At 40.8% G+C, this 20683-nt stretch overlaps 1 protein-coding gene across 1 annotated transcript in view; it reads left to right on the top strand.

Annotated features, from left to right (window-relative positions):
• The window catches only part of ERICH6B (glutamate rich 6B), a 172885-nt gene that overhangs the window by 56133 nt on the left and 96069 nt on the right, over window positions 1-20683 (top strand). The window contains exons 4-8 of the mRNA XM_044287614.1: window positions 2720-2796; window positions 7306-7434; window positions 12398-12555; window positions 14542-14606; window positions 19982-20130. Of these exons, the coding sequence (XP_044143549.1) occupies window positions 2720-2796; window positions 7306-7434; window positions 12398-12555; window positions 14542-14606; window positions 19982-20130 (578 nt within the window). The remainder of the gene's footprint in view (window positions 1-2719; window positions 2797-7305; window positions 7435-12397; window positions 12556-14541; window positions 14607-19981; window positions 20131-20683) is intronic.

The following is a 20683-nucleotide window of genomic DNA, read 5'->3' on the forward strand; positions in this document are numbered from 1 at the left end:
GAGATTTGAATTGCTGGCATTCAGGGCCAGGGATCGCAGGTGTGTAGGGGGGTACTTCATCTTTCTCTCGTGTTTGGGGGATGGATAGCTGAACGCTTCCATGGGACAGTGTGTTCATGCTGGGTGACGGTGGTGGAGGTGGTGGAGGTGGTGGTGTTGCTGCCACATCCTCTGTTTGCGAAGTGGCAGGTGCCACTGTCACTGGAGAGGGGAAAGAAGAGGCCGAGACTGCAGCAGAAGAGGGAGCAGGAGGAGCCGGAGATCTTTTGTGGTTTTTCAGGTGTGTACTCCACTGCAGCTCGTGCTTTGCATGTAGATGCCTGGTCATGTAGGTGGTGCTCAGGTTTAGAACATTTATGCCTCGCTTCTGGCTCTGATTGCACAGCATGCAAACCACTCGCGTCTTGTCGTGAGCACATTGTTGAAGAACTGCCATGCCAGGAAACTCCTTGGAGCTGGCTTTGGTGTGCTCAGTCCCTGGGTGCGGTAGGCAGTAGCAGGCATGCTGGCTAGGGGACGGCCACTCTGCTCCTCTCCCTGCAACAGGAGCTCCACCAGCACCAGCAGCACTCATTCTTTGAGGTCAGCCACTGAACTAACAGACAGATTAACTATATTAATTTCCCTGTCACAGATGCAGTGCACATGTATCTCACACCAAAAATGGGTATATGTCACCAGCGAACTAACAGACGGATTAACTATTATATTTTTAAGTCAGGGGTACAAAAATGGTGCATTGTAACCACAAAAAATCATTATAGGTCACCCAAAAAAAAAAGGCTAGATTCCTAACACTCTCCCTTGCTTCAGCAGCCTGCTTGCTGTCCCTGCACTACTCAGAGCTGATGGGCTGTTCTATATGTGATCCAGCTTGTATAGAGGCTGGGACACATGATGCACCGGCCAATCACAGACATGCCATTACTAGGCATGGCTGTGATGGCTTCTAAGTGCCCACAGCTTAAAAGCTTGTTGATTGACTGCTCTGCAGCCTTTCAAAAGCTTCATTAAATGCCCGAACACCGAATTTGAACCCAAAGTTCGGGTTCGGGTCCAGGTACCCAAACTCGCAAAAATATGCAAGCGCTTCTCTCTCCTCATTGTAACAATCGCTGGCGGTCTCAGCACTAGACTCCCCACTGATTAAACGTCTCTATGACATTAAAAGTTTTCTGAAAACTCAGTGACCCTTTAAGAGACTGTATCATACTTGTCATGGCTAAGCTTTCCTTCAAAAATTCAATTCAATTCAATGTATCTATATACTGTGGCCAAGGCAAAGTGATTTACTGGCAACCAGCATCCTTATCAGCCCCCAATGACACCCCTGAAAAAAGGGATATAGACAGCTTCTGACAGCACACCAGACTAAGGGGGTGTTTTATCAAGCTGAAATACGCCTAAATAAAATTAAACTAACCGTTGCACTGCAATCTGTGACTTCTCTCTGCTCATGCCAGGTCTAAAAAAAGTGGGCATGGTGTGTGGGGGGGGGGGGGCGGGATGGACCGGCAGGCCTGCCTCATTTACCATTTTCTATGCTTCAGGCGTAGAAAAAGGTCTAATTTTCAAACAGCTAGAAAGCTGTCTTACATTTAGAAGTGGTGGAGGATCCGCCGAAGTTATGAAGAGTCTGGTGCCTCTAAAATACTGGTCTTAATAAATGTGCCCCTAAGTGTTAAAATTATTCAGAATAGTTAGCTGTACAGAGGTGTAGACATTTCTCGTCTTAAAAAGTATATTTTTATTCAATTCAATATATCTGTACAGGTGTAGAGAGCATTATACAAGTGTTTATAGGGGGAGAGATGTCATTTCAGTTGTGGGGTAAAGCAGCCGAATGGTTTGGCACACTTATGATTTTCATTTTCTGAAATAGTTTTCAGTTGACCTTCATAATGTGAATCATTCATTATAATAGACCCTGGCAAGCTGCCAACCAACCATCCAGCAGAGTTTACTGACTATACATACATTATTGAAACATTTACAGATTGATCTTCTAGAGAAGATGTCCTTTTCTTTAATTTGCTATTAAGAATTCTCGGCACAAATGCTCTTGGCTTGGTCCAATATTGAAGATGTAGAACATCTCCACTATAATCACCAGAAAAGTTAATGTTTATACATATAGCTAAGATTTGACTAGTAGTCAGTGTATCTCTTAGATCAGTGCAATCCAGTACATTCATAGTATAATAGTAACATAGTTTGTAAGGCTGAAAAAAGACATCCTTCCATCCAGTTCAGCCTGTTATCCTGCACGTTGATCCAAAGGAAGGTAAAAAGAAAACTGTGAGGTAGAAGCCAATTTCCTCACTTTAGGGGGGAAAAATCCTTCTCGACTCCAATGAGGCAATCAGAATAACTCTCTGGATCAACGACCCCTCTCTAGTAGCTATAGTCTGTAATATTATTACACTCCAGAAATACATCCAGGCCCCTCTTGAATTCCTTTATTGTACTCCCCATCACCACCTCCTCAGGCAGAGAGTTCCATAGTCTCACTGCTCTTACCGTAAAGAATCCTATTCTATGTTTGTGTACAAGCCTTCTTTCCTCTAGAAGCAGAGGATGTCCCCTGGTAACGTTTGATATATGTATTTAAAAAAACTAAATAGAATGCAAGCACCAAAACATACCCAAAATGCTTTTATAGACTCAGAATACGAGATATATTCAATATATGTTATTTTCTATCATTTATGTCCTCTAGGCTCTGTCACTAGTGAAAACACAGTAAAAAGTAGGACTTCAGATTTTGAGCATGATGGTACCAATACATTTAGGCAGGTAAGTAAGTCACCAATACATGTTACTTAAATAAAACTTTTACTACAAAAAACTTTGCATAAATCAATAGTAGAAGTGAATATACAAACCGGATTCCAAAAAAGTTGGGACACTATACAAATCGTGAATAAAAACTGAATGCAATGATGTGGAGGTGCCAACTTCTAATATTTTATTCAGAATAGAACATAAATCACGGAACAAAAGTTTAAACTGAGAAAATGTACCATTTTAAGGGAAAAATATGTTGAATCAGAATTTCATGGTGTCAACAAATCCCCAAAAAGTTGGGACAAGGCCATTTTCACCACTGTGTGGCATCTCCCCTTCTTCTTACAACACTCAACAGACGTCTGGGGACCGAGGAGACCAGTTTCTCAAGTTTAGAAATAGGAATGCTCTCCCATTCTTGTCTAATAGAGGCCTCTAACTGTTTAATCGTCTTGGGCCTTCTTTGTTGCACCTTCCTCTTTATGATGCGCCAAATGTTCTCTATAGGTGAAGGATCTGGACTGCAGACTGGCCATTTCAGTACCCGGATCCTTCTACGCAGCCATGATGTTGTTATTGATGCAGAATGTGGTCTGGCATTATCTTGTTGAAAAATGCAGGGTCTTTCCTGAAAGAGATGACGTCTGGATGGGAGCATATGTTGTTCTAGAACCTGAATATATTTTTCTGCATTGATGGTGCCTTTCCAGACATGAAAGCTGCCCATGCCACACGCACTCATGCAACCCCATACCATCAGAGATGCAGGCTTCTGAACTAAGCGCTGATAACAACTTGGGTTGTCCTTGTCCTCTTTGGTCCGGATGACATGGCGTCCCAGATTTCCAAAAAGAACTTCGAATCGTGACTCGTCTGACCACAGAACAGTCTTCCATTTTGCCACACTCCATTTTAAATGATCCCTGGCCCAGTGAAAACGCCTGAGCTTGTGGATCTTGCTTAGAAATGGCTTCTTCTTTGCACTGTAGAGTTTCAGCTGGCAACGGCGGATGGCACGGTGGCTTGTGTTCACTGACAATGGTTTCTGGAAGTATTCCTGAGCCCATTCTGTGATTTCCTTTACAGTAGCATTCCTGTTTGTGGTGCAGTGTCGTTTAAGGGCCCGGAGATCACGGGCATCCAGTATGGTTTTACGGCCTTGACCCTTACGCACAGAGATTGTTCCAGATTCTCTGAATCTTCGGATGATGTTATGCACAGTTGATGATGATAGATGCAAAGTCTTTGCAATTTTTCGCTGGGTAACACCTTTCTGATATTGCTCCACTATCTTTCTGCGCAACATTGTGGGAATTGGTGATCCTCTACCCATCTTGACTTCTGAGAGACACTGCCACTCTGAGAAGCTCTTTTTATACCCAATCATGTTGCCAATTGATCTAATTAGTGTTAATTGGTCTTCCAGCGCTTCGTTATGCTCAAATTGACTTTTTCCAGCCTCTTATTGCTACTTGTCCCCACTTTTTGGGGATTTGTTGACACCGTGAAAATTTGAATCAACGTATTTTTCCTTTAAAATGATACATTTACTCGGATTAAACGTTTGATCTGTCATCTACGTTCTATTACAACTAAAATATTGACATTTGCCATCTCCACATCATTGCATTCAGTTTTTATTCACAATTTGTTTAGTGTCCCAACTTTTTTGGAATCCGGTTTGTAAAAAAAAATTGTATTTCATCTTATCAGAAAAAAATGCATTCTCATTTTATGTGCTAACCTTTTATGTGGTACAGTGTCATATGCTTTGGAGAAGTCCAGATATACGAGATCCATTGATTTGCCACGGTTAAGTCTAGAACTTACCTCCTCATAAAAACTAAATTAGTTTGACATGACCGATCCCTCATGAAGCCATGCTGATATGGCGATGAAGCCAATCACTCTGCTGCCACTTTTAGAGTATATTGACATGACCATAGACAAAATCACTGCATGCTCCTGTTGTTTTTCCACTGACCCACACAAGGCTGTGTGAATAAACCTAATAAAATCAATGGATACTTGCGCTGTCTGTGAAAGCATACATGTCTATGATTCACAAACATGAATATGCCCCTATTGTCACAAAAAGTAGGGTGTAGCCTTGATGAGTTTACTTTTCCTATTTCTGCCAAATAGGACATTAATTTATAACAGATAACAATGTGTTTCTCCTCACAACATATTAAAGGGCCTTTTCATTATAATAGTTAAAGGGCATCTGTCAGCAGATCTGTACCTATGACACTGGCAGACCTGTTACATGTGCACTTGGCAGCTGAAGGCATCTGTGTTGGTGCCATGTTCATATGTGCCCGCATTGCTGAGAAAAATGGTTTTAACCCCTTATTGACCACCCATACGTGTTTTTACAGTGGTCACTAAGGGGCCTTAGGCTGGGCCGCCGCGTTTTTACGGCAGCCCGGTCTAAGCGCTGCACGGCTCCCCCGTGCAGCAGGGAGCGCGGACCTGGCTCTCACATGAGAGCCAGGGCCCTGTTCTAACAGCCCGGACCGGTAGAAGTACCGATCCGGGCTGTTTAACCCTTTACATGCCGAGCGCAATGGCGCCCGCTGCATGTAAAGTGGTGGCAGAGGGAGCGGACTCCCTCTGTCTCCCATCAGCACCCCGAAAATGCGATCGCGGGGTGCTGATGTGTTCGGAAGCTTACCTTGCTTCCGTTCAGGGCCTCGAGCCTGTCTTCAGTTCTCTCCAGCAGGCTGTGCCTCTCTGGTGCAGCCTGCTGGTCAATGTTTGAATAGCATTGCTATTGAAATGTAATGCCTTATAGAGATAATGCATTACATTTTAAAATTAATCAAAATACTGTATATTATAGTCCCCTTGTGGGACTTTTAAGTAGTAAAATAAATAGAAAAAATACACATTTATTAAATAAAAAAATTCATAAAATAAATAAATATGCTTTTTTTTCCATTGAAAATACGCTTTTCAATGAATAAAAATTGCAAAAAGAAAATATCCCCCATATGTTTGGTATTGCCGTGTCCGTAACGACCCGGACTACATAAATATTACATAAATTATCCCCTATGGTCAACGCCGTAAAAATAAAAAAAATAAAAAGAATTTCTGATTTATTCTTAGTTCCCACCGAAAAAAAATTAATAACAAGCGATCACAAAGCTCCAAAATGATAGCAATAAAAAATACAAGTTGTCCCTCAAAAATCAAGCCCTCACACAACTCCATAGAAAAAGAAAGAAAAAAAGTTATGGGTCTTGTGAAGTGGCAATGCAAAATATTTTTTTGGGTTAATAAAAGGGGTTTTATTGGAAAAAAGTAGTAAAACTTAAAATAATTCTAAGTATTTAGTATCACTGTAATCGTACTGACCCAGAGACTAAATATATTATGTTATTTGTACCGAAAAATGAACGCCGTAAAATTTATAATGTAAAAACGCAGTGGCAGTATTGCTATTTTTCCCCATCTCCCTCCCAGAAAGAGTTAATAAAAGTTAATCAGAAAGTTATGTGTACCCCAAAATGGTGTCATTAAAAACTACAACTTGTCCCGTAAAAAACAAGCCCTCATAAAGCTATATAGACGAAAAAATAAAAAAGTTATAGCTCTTGGAACGAGACCATGAAAAAAGGAAGAAAAACGCCTGGTCATAAAGTCCCAAACGGGCTTGGTCACTAAGGGGTTAATATATGCAAATGAGCCTCATTGCCATTACACCTAGAGGCTCTGTTCTCTCTGCAACTGCTGCACTCTCTGCACTTTATCTGATTGACAGAGCAGGAAGTGTAAATGTCATCACACCTGGCCCTGTCAATTAAAGTGCAGAGGGCACAGCAGTTGCAGAGAGAGCAGAGTCTCTAGATGTAACAGCAATGCCCCCGTTTCTCCTAGAGGCTTGTTTGCATATATTAAAACATAATTTTTCTCTGCAATGCGGGCACATATGAACATGGGACCAACACAGATGTCTTCAGCTGCCAAGTGCACATGTAACAGGTCAGCCAGCTTCATAATTACAAATCTGCTGACAGATGCCCTTAAAAAGTGGAATACAAATGTAAAATTACATTATACTACTTTACATCATTTTGCAAATGTAAAAATATGTAAAGTAGTATAATGTCAAATAAAATCCCCCAAAAATATGACTCATAATAGCATTTATACAATAGCAATTATAGCATTATATTTAAGAGTGTTTATCTGTTTCCATTGGCCCCCAGACATTGAACGCCATAGCAATGTATATGTGTGACCACCACTAAAACTCCTCCTCACTGCATTAACACTCTAGCGATTGGTGAGGCTTCCAAGTAAAAGCTGCGGCGATCTTCCATTTAATGTATTGAAACTGATCTTATGAAAGAATGGATGAAAACTTACCATGAAAATTATGATAGTTTCCAAGGAAAGAAGATTAGAGAAATTATACACTGTGTAGCTGTTGTTAGTCTTTATTCACATCTGCATCAGGCATCGCGTTATTTGTGTTTATCATATGTTTATGTGCTTTCTCTGTTCTAGCTCCCGCAGAGTTGTGAAGATATTCCTCTGAGACAAATGGAAGTCACCATCTCAAGTTGTGAATTCTGTCACTTGCCAAATAAACCATTTCCAACCATTGAGCAACTAGCTTCAGAACCCGGCAGCAAAGTAAGAGTTATAGTAGATGGGTGTTGGCCAAGGTGACCTTTTTATTCAGTTCAGCCTTTAGATTTGATATTTACTGTGTCCTAGGTCACAGTCATCACAGCACCTTTGTTATAGGTGACAAGAGTCTCTACTGCTGTGTAGACTGGGTCTTTCTGCTTGTGACAGCATTTTAAGGTACTCATACACATAGTCTAAAGTAATCTAAAGTTGATCAAAACTAACCATTTCAACCAAAACAATCATTTTTTGGGTGAAATTTAACACCAGAAAACTGGTTGGTTTTATCCAACCGATAACAGGCCACTATCATTTGAAAAGAAGTCGGCCATGTTAAAAATTTCATTCAGCCGTCAGAAGAAAGTTCTTTGTTCCCAGAAAGATCTTTTGTCCTCGATCTGCTGTCATTGAACATGTATGACCAGTTTAAAAGACTTGAATGGTCAATATGGACCAAAATTGGAGCACACCTTCATTGGTATCTAGCAAGCTAGAAAACCTTAAAGGGGTTGTCTCATCATGGACAATGGGGGCATATCGCTAGGATATTCCCCCATTGTCTTATAGGTGTGGGTCCCACCTCTCTGACCCGCACCTATATCGAGAACGGAGCCCTGCAAGTGAAGGAGGGTGCACTACACATGCGCAGCCGCCCTCCATTAATTTTCTATGGGGTCGGCGAAAATAGACGAGCACTGGCTCGGCTATTTCCGTTGGCCCCATAGAAATAAATGGGAGCGGGGGCCGCTTATGCGCGGTATGCTCTATTTCACTTCTATGGGGAGCCGGCTTGGTGGGGGCTAGACCGGAGTCCTCCAGCCAACACCTTGCGGGGCTCCGTTCTCTATATAGGTGCAGGTCCCAGCGGTGGGACCCGCACCTATAAGACAATGGGGGCATATCCTAGCGATATGCCCCCATTGTCTATGATGATACAACCCCTTTAAGCTCAAAAACTCTCCCATAGGGGAAGGTGCTTTCTCTTGTCATAAGTCACTTGAGGTTAACCTGAAGTCTATAATAAAAGCAATATATTGATTAGTCAGTACCTATTGTGATTCTCATTATCTGCTGCTACCTCTCCATGTCTGTCTTGTAATTAGTCATCCTTTGTATTTCAATATTCTCTGTCATTTGAATACATGACACCATATATCAGTAATGTTCATTTGAAGCCTGGCATTTCTACTAGGCTCTTCTCCACTGAATTGCTATGGAAACAAAGCACTTGGATGGATAAGATAATGAGCATAATAAGATCACTTCTTTAGTTTTAGTTAATGTAGTACTGGTATTATCGTGGGTTCTTCTTATGGAAATTTCAAGATTTCTTCACCAATGTTCGAGCCTTTGGATTACACCAGTGTAAGAAATTATTATATATAAATATACATTAAATGTATACTATATACAATACACCCTCTTACTGGGTCTGCAATACACCCTCTTACTGGGTCTGATTCGAGGTTGGATGCAATAAATGAGACACAAGAATGAACGTATTAAAAAAAATATATTGTATAGTGTGGAAAATTGATATTACAGTATTATTGATGAGTATATATGGAGTTACAGTGGAACAAAAAGAAATAAATATTACATAGAGAGAGACATACACACATAACAATAACTATAATTACTAGCAATTTCCAGTACACAACAGAATGCTACTTTAGCTCAACATTAAAATTCCTTACAATTTATAGTAACCACACATGGGCCTCTAATCCTTGTCTCTCCTCTGCCCTCCCCAGTCCTCTCTTCCTCCCAGCCTCCTCCTCCAGCTTCCCCCCATATACCCCAAAGCATGGATCTTTTATTCCTTGAAAGCTCTCAACCCCTATCCTTGCCAATGCCCCATATCGGTTATCTGAGAGTCTGTGGGCCTGCCCAGAACCTGTTATCTAAGCATTTTATGACCCCTTGTCTCTTATTCGCACATTTTGGGTGCCTTTTGTTCTCTACCAATCAGCATATGTAAGAGATACAGGATATTCCAGGACCTTTATATGTGAGAATCAGAGTAAGACAAAAAGGAGCTAGATACATACTAATGAAGTATACACACGTACAGTCACCTACCTATCTCTGATTCACACAAATAAATCCCTCATAATCTATAAAATATAATATATATACTGTATATATGCATATATTATTTCCAAAATCAGTATTTCTTACACCAGGTCTGATTCAGGTTGCGTTTTACACTTATGGTTATCTTTAAGTTTATGACTTGCACTTTGCAGATCAATTTGCCAATTTTCTTTATTGTCTATGGGCAAATTGATTCTATAAAGTCCCTTCAGCTCCATATTGGCTACATGAATATCTAAACTGGAGATTCACCCAAATTTATTAGTTATTAATTTTGGCAATCGATTTGCTCATTTCTAATACCTGCCCAGGAATATCACTGTGTTATCCCAAGTCTTTCAAGTGTTTCCTGAAAATAAATGTCCATATAAACCTCTAGATAAATTAATAACAGCTCCTGAGTTTTTGATACCAAAAGCAGTTTTAGTTTAGAGGAAACAACATAAGTGGGCATCGGTGATGAAGTATGTGGTAAATGAATTTTACACTAGCCAAGTTCTCCATTATGAGAGGAATCTCTACAAAGCCATACAGTGTCAGACTGCCCCCCCCCCCCCCTCCCCAGAGTACCAGAGTATCTTCCGGAGGTCCTAGGCTCTTACATAACAAGGTACTGAAAGGATTTGGACCTTTCTGGACCTCTACGACAACCTTGGTTTGAGACACTGACGTCAGGAGAGATGTTTCTCAGTTGCTAATAACAGACACACACAAGTCTAACTTTATTATGCTATAGCTTGGTCTTATATAGGCAGTAGAAAAGTTTGCATAACAACAGCGTTAAACCAGTCATAAAGATAAACATTGGTGCTCACACAGATACTACCGGAACATCCTTTTATGGTATGTAATACGTCACATATAAGAATGTACGCAGTTGTGCCGAATGACCCTGAATGAGACAAAACGTTTGTTCTAGTTCTAGGATATTCCCAGAATCTGTCCTGGGACAGATAGGGATATCTAACTCACAGCGGGGAGGATGTGAAACAGTGCGTGGGTGAGATATTCTGTACATGTAAGAGAAGACAAGATGGAGTCACATTTCTCTTCAGGTACCCCTAGGGCAGTGATGGCTAACCTCCGGCACTCCAGCTGTGGTGAAACTCCGACTAACAGCATGCTCCATTTATTTCTATGGAGTTCTGAGAGCAGCCAAGCAAGTGTGCATCTTGGGAGTTGTAGCTTCACCACAGCTAAAGTGCTGGAGGTTAGCCATCACTGCCCTAGGGCTTTCTGAGGTTCACAGGCAACTATTCAACTTTGAGCTGACTACAGAGCCATTTAGTTACCGCTAATGTCTACTTTTAATGAAATTAATTTAAAGTGGATGCGCTCATTTATAGACTAATGGTGGGCCCTCCATATTAGTCTCTCTGGTGAGCCCAAGGAACCCCAGTCCGATACTTCAGCCATGTTCTGGATTTGTGTTGTACAGCTACTTAAAGAGGACTTTTCACCACTTCTGACATGCCTGTTATAATAGCTTCATGCATTCCCCATGTAATAACAATTGTGGAGCATCTATTCTTATGACTCTCTGTTGTGCCATTCCTTTATCATTTCTACTAGAAGTTATCAATGAATTTCTGGCAGTCTGCAGTAAGGGTACATAGGGGTGGTAACCAGTTGGGGTTGTAACCAGTTGGCGATGTGTACTTGCGCAGTCTAAAAATGGCAGCACTGATTGGATAGAGTAAGTCTGTGCAGGTACACCCCCCCCCCCCCCCCCAACTGGTTACCACCCCTCCACCTAGCAGTATATAAAACAGCCCTTGCCCTGCACAATACAGCACAGGGCAAGGGGGAGCATCTGAGCATGAAATGCTTCGATGCTCCACTCAGAGGGGCTGCCTAGGTGAAAAAGGGGATATGTCCAGTTGCAGCTCTGAACCCAGGCAACCCCTTTAAAAAAGGTTTTCACATTTCTCTTTCAATTTACACTTGAGATCAGAGCAATTTTATATTAAAGCGGTATTCACATCTCAAATAATTATGGTATATCCAGAGGGTATGCAGTATGTGCTTAATTTATTTAGGTCCCACCTCTGGATCTCTAGAAGAAGCTTCCAGACCTTGTCCTGCCTGGTGTGAACTATGTAAATAGTGAATAGATGTTACAGTGATTGGGGAAAGTATGCTGCTTCCTTAATATATGAGATGTAGAGCAGCGAAGCACATTGTCTTACAGTTTCCATAAGCCCCATTCACTTGGATGGGTACTACAGGAGAGCCCACTTTACTATTTCTGTAGTCCCTACCACCTTCTGGCCATTACATCCAGATGAAAGGGGGAAATGTAAACGCCCATTCCATTCATGCTTCAAATTCTGAAATTCTAAGATTTAAATAAATTTCAGGTTTTAAGCTTTTATAATTGTTTTCGTGTTAAAATAATTCACAACAAATGATATGTGATTTTTCTGTAAATTCCAATAAAGATTCTTCATTGTTTTGGTGTTACAAACTCCTCATATATGAAAATGATTTTAATAAGACATAAGCAGTGTAATTAACAAGTATACCGTGATATAATTGGATTTCAGTTATATATTGGTGTATCCATGCTGTTATAATACTGGGTCCTAAATTAGTTCAATCATTTACCTTTTTTTTCTGCTTCCACAAAGGAATTCACTGAGCATACAGCAGACCTTCCATGAAAGGAACATCGACTGCCTGTTTAATTGTCCTGAGAGCTGCTCCTCACTGCCTGTATTAGTTATTGTTCTGTTGATATCATTTTTTTCTTGTAGTTCTCACCGTTGTATTTTACCCGATGGGACACATTAGACATTTTTGTTACCATTAAGTAAATTTTAATATGTTGCTTTTACAATTGTAAACATTAGTGTTTCTTTGCCTCCAGCTATTCTGCTGTGTGAAAATCCAGGAACTCTTTCAGTACATGATTATGGATACTATTGAGTCATGTACACCTGAGAAAACTGAGGAGGAGACCAAAGATGAACAAACAGCGGCTCACATTTCGGATGAGATGAGAGCTCTAAGTGAACTCCGAGAACAGTAAGTATTATATTTAGGACCTTGTGCAGAATCCAGAAAATGCTGCTAATTAGACTCCTGATGTGCATCTTTGCCTCCTTAGAGGATTTCCAAAGAGCTGTGAATATTTTGCTGTTTATGTACTACTGAGCATATTTGATTAAAACAAATATGCAAATATGTATAGATGCAAGAGATGGAAAGGAGTTATCCACCTTTTAATAATGTCATTTTTAGGTCCCACATTCTGTGCATATTAATTTCTTAATACATCTTGATCCCCTGCATAAAGGTGCAGCTTACTGCATACCTCTATTTAGGTATACCGGCATGCAATGTCCAGTGATGCACACATCCTTCCTATTAGTTATTACAGGTAGATATTATTATTTGACAATGCCTATCAAGGGAATTTGGATAACATTACAGAAGTGTCCGTAACCCCTAGAAACGAGCATGGAATTTGGGGCACTATAAAGAGGAATAAGAGGTGACAGAGGCAAATTGGAAAATGGATCTATATTACAGAAACCATCCTAGGACTATTAGTTATTAAATGGTGATTACTGAGGTGAGACAACCCCCTTAAGCCTATTCCTAGACCATGAGATGTCACGTTTATCAGTCACATGGCCTAGTCACAGCTCAGCCCATGCTCGGATTGGCAATCTGAGGGCTGTCCAAGTTTAGAACAACTAACATAGTAACATAGCTTATAAGGCTGAAAAAAGACACCTGTCCATCCAGTTCGGCCTGTTATCCTGCAGGTTGATCCAAAGGAAGGCAAAAAAAAAACTGTGAGGTAGAAGCCAATTTTCCCCACTTTAGGGGAATAAAAAATTCCTTCCCGACTCCAATCAGGCAATCAGAATAACTCCCTGGATCAACGATCTCTCTCTAGTAGCTATAGCCTGTAATATTATTACACTCCAGAAATACATCCAGGCCCCTCTTGAATTCCTTTATTGTACTCACCATCACCACCTCCTCATGCAGAGAGTTCCATAGTCTCACTGCTCTTACCGTAAAGAATCCTCTTCTATGTTTGTGTACAAACCTTCTTACCTCCAGACGCAGAGGATGTCCCCTCGTCACAGTCCTGGGGATAAATAGATGATGGGATAGATCTCTGTACTGACCCCTGATATATTTATACATAGTAATTAGATCTCCCCTCAGTCGTCTTTTTTCTAAAGTGAATAATCCTAATTGTGATAATCTTTCAGGGGTCATTTATTAAGCTTTTTAGATGCCGGTTTTAATACCTCTTTAGCCAGCGGTGGACGTGCAAATTTATGTGGAGGCACTGGTCTCTATTACATACCTTTGGTGTATACACCGCCTTGTCTAAATCTACGCCAGCTCCCTTGCTGGCGTAGATTTAGACTATTTTCTACGCCTAAAACAGGCTTGCCCACGCCCCCTTTTTTAGACCTGGCATAAGTGGGGAAAGGTTGCAGATTACGGCGCAAATAACCTTTGCGCCACAATCTGCAACAGATATAAGCCAAAAAGTGGTGTATATCTGTTTGTAAATGACCCCCTGAATTCGTACACTCACAGGGTCGAATTTCTTCATGAAACATACATCAGCGCAGAGAAAATTTCAATCTGCTCTTTGTCCAGTTTTCCCACAAGACTCACATTCAATATGAATGGGTCTGTGGGATCAACTGACCACACACGGACTCATCAGTGTCTCTGGACATGGACGGGTTTCCCATTGCTCATCTGAAACCAGCCTAAAGCTTTTTAGAAGCTGGAAGTGCATAGAATGAGATCTTAAAGATGAGCCCTTTCAACACTTCTGATTGGTAATAAAATCAATAATAACATAGTAATACACAATCTACTAAATATTTTGAAAGAGCTGCCTACAACTGTGATTAGTAGTTTATTACTTTTTTAACGTATGATACACAGTACAGATAGTCTTGATATTATCGTGAATATTTAACATTTTACTGATTTATATTAATAATCTGATGTATTAAAACCTTTGTTTAGGATGAAGAAAACAGACACTAAGGAATACATTACATCTCTAGCAAACCATCTTAGCACACATGGATGTAAGTAAAATGTTGTAGGTAGAATAGTGAACTATATTGTTCAACAAGTAGCTCACATGTTATCTCAACTGTCATGACAATGGACTTCGTTCCCATATCCATATTATGTTTAAAAAAAAAGTTGAAATCCTTATTTTTGCATTGTTCTGAAAGCATCCATAATTATTATCCTTGGTCATTTTATACAGTGTGCCTGAATATCTGTCAGGAGATATTAACTTCAAATCCAACATGCCTGACCCTTCTCTCTACTACATCTGCTATAGGGGAGAGTCAGGAGGTCCCCATACACATTTTATGGTCAGCCAATCCATCCAAAATCGACAGGTTCAGCTGATATAAATCTAATGTGTATAGGCAGCTTAACATATGCAAAATAAAAATACTTTTGCCTAACACTAGAATTTGTTTGGAAACATTCACTGAAATACATATACAGTAACATAGGGAGTTCTAATATGATCATAAATATTAGGTTTCCACAGCACTGTAATAAAAGCCATCAAATCAAGTCGATACCAGCGACCCTGTAGACTTGAAAACTATGGATAAGAAAATACAAATATTAAAAAAAGAATGCTAATTATTAATACAGATAAAGTGATGTTTTACATACTGTATAAACTTCAGAAAGAGTTGCTGGAAACCGTAAATCACATACAGTACAGACCAAAAGTTTGGACACACCTTCTCATTCAAAGAGTTTTCTTTATTTTCATGACTATGAAAATTGTAGATTCACACTGAAGGCATCAAAACTATGAATTAACACATGTGGAATTATATACATAACAAAAAAGTGTGAAACAACTGAAAATATGTCATATTCTAGGTTCTTCAAAGTAGCCACCTTTTGCTTTGATTACTGCTTTGCACACTCTTGGCATTCTCTTGATGAGCTTCAAGAGGTAGTCACCTAAAATGGTCTTCCCAGATATGCTTAGCACTTGTTGGCCCTTTTTGCCTTCACTCTGCGGTCCAGCTCACCCCAAACCATCTCGATTGGGTTCAGACCCGGTGACTGTGGAGGCCAGGTCATCTGGCGCAGCACCCCATCACTCTCCTTCATGGTCAAATAGCCCTTACACAGCCTGGAGGTGTGTTTGGGGTCATTGTCCTGTTGAAAAATAAATGATGGTCCAACTAAACGCAAACCGGATGGAATAGCATGCCGCTGCAAGATGCTGTGGTAGCCATGCTGGTTCAGTATGCCTTCAATTTTGAATAAATCCCCAACAGTGTCACCAGCAAAGCACCCCCACACCATCACACCTCCTCCTCCATGCTACACGGTGGGAACCAGGCATGTAGAGTCCATCCGTTCACCTTTTCTGCGTCGCACAAAGACACGGTGGTTGGAACCAAAGATCTCAAATTTGGACTCATCAGACCAAAGCACAGATTTCCACTGGTCTAATGTCCATTCCTTGTGTTCTTTAGCCCAAACAAGTCTCTTCTGCTTGTTGCCTGTCCTTAGCAGTGGTTTCCTAGCAGATATTCTACCATGAAGGCCTGATTCACACAGTCTCCTCTTAACAGTTGTTCTAGAGATGTGTCTGCTGCTAGAACTCTGTGTGGCATTGACCTGGTCTCTAATCTGAGCTGCTGTTAACCTGCGATTTCTGAGGCTGGTGACTCGGATGAACTTATCCTCTGCAGCAGAGGTGACTCTTGGTCTTCCTTTCCTGGGGCGGTCCGCATGTAAGCCAGTTTTTTTGTAGCGCTTGATGGTTTTTGTGACTGCACAAAGGTTTCCCAATTTTTCGGACTGACTGACCTTCATTTCTTAAAGTAATGATGGCCACTCGTTTTTCTTTACTTAGCTGCTTTTTTCTTGCCATATTACAAATTCTAACAGTCTATTCAGTAGGACTATCAGCTGTGTATTCACCTGACTTCTCCACAACGCAACTGATGGTCCCAACCACATTTATAAGGCAAGAAATCCCACTTATTAAACCTGACAGAGCACACCTGTGAAGTGAAAACCATTTCAGGTGACTACCTCTTGAAGCTCATCAAGAGAATGCCAAGAGTGTGCAAAGCAGTAATCAAAGCAAAAGGTGGCTACTTTGAAGAACCTAGAATATGACATATTTTCAGTTGTTTCACACTTCTTTGTTATGTATATAATTCCACATGTGTTAATTCATAGTTTTGATGCCTTCAGTGTGAATCTACAATTTTCATAGTCATGAAAATAAAGAAAACTCTTTGAATGAGAAGGTGTGTCCAAACTTTTGGTCTGTACTGTACATGAAAAAAATACCTCCTGTAGTCCAACTTGGAGTGAAAAACTGCAGTTTCACTCAGGTAAAAAGCATATATTACAGAAAGACAGCGGCAGTAAATTATTTGCAGCTCGAGTAAAGAGCAGTACAATATATGTAACACAGGTAAAGAGCAGTAAAGTACATGTAGTACAGATAGAGAGCAGTACAATACATTATTCAGAGAGAGACGTACAGCACATGTAATTCAGATGAAGAGCAGTACAATATATGTAACGCAGGTAAAGAGCAGTAAAGTACATGTAGTACAGATAGAGAGCAGTACAATACATTATTCAGCGAGAGAAGTACAGCACATGTAATTCAGGTAAAGAGCAGTAAAGTACATGTAATACAGATAGAGAGCAGTACAATACATTATTCAGAGAGAGACGTACAGCACATGTTGCAGAGGTGAAGAGCAGTACAGTATATGTAATGCAGGTAAATAGTATACTGCGTGTAGTACAGTCAGAGAGCAGGTATTGGTAGCTAGCAGTATAATACAGGTAGCACAAATAAAGAGCAGTACAGTACATGTTATTCAGATAGAGAGCAGTGCAAAACATGCAATATAGCCAAGAAGCTGTACAGCACATGTTGCAGAGGTTAAGAGCAGTACAATACATAATATTTAAAAAGAGAGCAGTATAGCACATTCAGGTAAAGAGTAGTAAAGTATATGTAGCACAGGTAAAGAGTAGTACAGTACATGTAGTACAGTTAGAGAGCAGTGCAGTACATTACATTACATATAATACAGGTAAGGAACAGTACAGCACATGAAATATTGGTAGATAGTAGTATAATATAAGTAGCACAGGTAGAGAGCAGTACCGTACATGCTATTCAAATAGAGAGCAGTTAAGCACATGTAATATAGGCAAGGAGCAGTACATTATATGTAGTTCATGTAAAGGGCAATACAGTATGTGCAGTACAGGTACACAGCAGTACAGTACAGACATGTGGTGGGAGAAAAGAAGGGGTGAAATAGAGATCCAACAAAAATCTGGGTCAGATACACAGAGGAAGCAACATCAGGTGGGGATCTTGATAATGGATCTTCAATTATTTATATTGTCTTCCATGGGGCTTGAGGCTTAGTAGTTACTAGTCTCTCACGGAGAAGAGAGGGCACATTACTTTAGTCACATTGGACACAAAACAAATAGGTGAACAACTGCCATTGAATGCAAGGTGTTTAAAGGGGTATTTCCGACAGTTCTTTACTGATTACTTATCCTATCCTACCCTCAACCTTGCAGGCACAGCACCGTACATTTTATAGCAGTTTATGCTTGATATTAGGGATGAGCGAATCGCATAAAACTTCGTTCCAATACTGTATGGAGCAGGAGCTCCACACAGTATTAGAATGTATTGGATCCGATTAGCCAAAGTTATTGCTTCACAAAGTCTCGCGAGTAATAACTTCATAAATTAATTTGTACTGTAGAAAAACATTTCCCGAACTAGGGTTCGGTTCCAAGGTACCACTTGGAATAAAGTTTTATGCAAATCAACTTCATATGTTTCATCTGAAGTCGATTCGCTCATCCCTACATGATATCATAGCTCAGCCCTATTCACTTCAAAGGGGTTGCCTGCGCCTAGGCCATGTGACCAATGAACTTGGCCTCGGCATAGCTGGAGAAGGCTGTGGCACTAATGCGAGCTCTGCTGCCTTTTCAAACAGCTGATTGGAGAGGTCCTGGATGTAGGACCTCCACCGATCAGATACTGATGTCATCAGTAAAAAACTGTCGTAAATACCCCTTTAAACACATTGAATTCAACGGCATGGCAGTTGTTCACCCATTTGTACAGGTTCCAATGTGACTACAAGGCTCTAATGAGGCTGGTGGCTCCTGGTCTCTCTCAGCACTCTGAATCCACTGAGTGGCTCCCTTTACCAGAGTCCAGAGGTGACATTCACTCATGACTCTCTCTGGGCCATTACGTCCCTCTCTGCAGGGCTGGCACTAGGGATGTGTGACCGCACATGGTGCATCACTCTGGACTATTGAAGGGGGCGCCAGACAGTCCCCTTTGCTGGGCACCCGGTCCACCTGGTTTACGGGCGCCAATGCACTCAATTGTATCTACTTCCACAGACCGCACATATTATTGAGCAGTATGTTCAGGGCTGTGAGAGGTAGGCAGGCTAGCTGTGCAGAGAAGATAACCAGTTGAGAAGGCCCTGTGTGATGTCATCATGTGACCAGGGTAGGAAGAGAGAGCTCAGCAGTGCAGAGTAGAAGTGGTGAAGAATCTGTGTGATGTCACTATGAAAGGGGGTGGGGCTCCTGTGTGTGGAAGAGAGGTTAGTGCTTTCTCTTTCACTATAAGTTGTCAAATACTAGTTGTAGTTCCTTCCTTATACTCGCTCTCTGTAATGCCCTTGTATGGCCCATAATGACATCCTGAAATGATGGGGGTTGTAGTTCTTTCCTATTATGTTTATGTAATTCCCATTGATCTCCTATAATAACAGTCTGGGCATGCTAGGAGTTGTAGTTCTGATATTATTTTCCTTTCCAAGTAATGTTTACTGATATCTCATAATAAGTCTAGGTATGCTGGAAGTTGTAGTTCTCTCCTCTTATACTCCTTTCCCTATAATGTCCACTGATGCCCCATAGCAATAGTCTGGATATGCTAAGAGTTGTAGTTCTGTCCTCTTTTACCCACTCCCTATATTGCCCTCTAATTTCCAATAATAACAACCTGGTCATGATGAGACTTATAGTTCTGTTATCAATATGATGATGTTCTGAAGCATCTGAGTGTTGATTAGGCTTGTTAGGCTTTTCGCTGTTTTGCTCTGTCATAGCAGCACAACAACACAAATCCAACTAGAGCTGGATCTGGCATGTTACGGACGGATCCCGCTGACTATGATGAGTTCTGATATATTTCCATCATGAATTCTGGCAGGCTGCAAAATGGTGTCAAGCATTTATGACCTGATCTGCGACAGAGGCCACTAACACAGATGTGATCAAATACTTATCTGTCCTGTAGATCAGAATATTATGTTCTGCAGCACCTGAGGTGTGCATTATGGTGTTCTGCAAAGTCATATATTCATTTTTATTTTAGCTCTTTTTTTGATGGAGAAAATATCCTTTACTCTGGCATCAGCAAATGACACCATCACAAACTACGCACAATCAAAAGATGCATTTTCTGATCCAGCCCACAATATTGATGACTATTTTATTCCAGTAATGGACAATGAACTGATAAAAGTAAGTAAAATTAAAAAAGCAGTCAGCTGTTAATTATGAAGGAACTTGGCAGTTTGTAACACCGGGTCTGCCGATATTCCCCTGCTTACTGCTGCAGTCCCAGGCTCCGTGTTCAGTGGTGATCTGCTGCAGGTGTTTTCATTCATCGCTGCAGTCCTGGGCTGTGTCCTTGCTGGCATGTAGGGGCAGTGATCTTAACCTTTTTGTAATATACTTTAATTACTAAAATCGTACATTTCTATTAGAAAAAATAGCTCTAAAGTGGCCCATTTTGAGCCTTGGCAACACTCCTCTGTCTTCTGTTTACATAACAGCGGAGACTTGCTAACACTGACTGTGTTATGTGAACAGAAGACAGAGGAGCGTTGCTAAGGCTCATGTTTCTAATAGAAATTTACGATTTCAGTAATCAAAGTCCTATGTTTTATGGGTTAGCTCATGTGACCTTGCTGACCTATCCTAGCCCTCCTCCCCTTCCCAGGTGCCAGAGCGTCAAGGTCCTTGTGTCCTGAAAAGGTTGCTGATTTCTCTGCTTGTGTTCACCTGTGTACCT

The sequence above is a fragment of the Bufo gargarizans genome, chromosome 3 (genome assembly GCF_014858855.1).
Source record: "Bufo gargarizans isolate SCDJY-AF-19 chromosome 3, ASM1485885v1, whole genome shotgun sequence".
Lineage (NCBI taxonomy): Eukaryota > Metazoa > Chordata > Amphibia > Anura > Bufonidae > Bufo > Bufo gargarizans.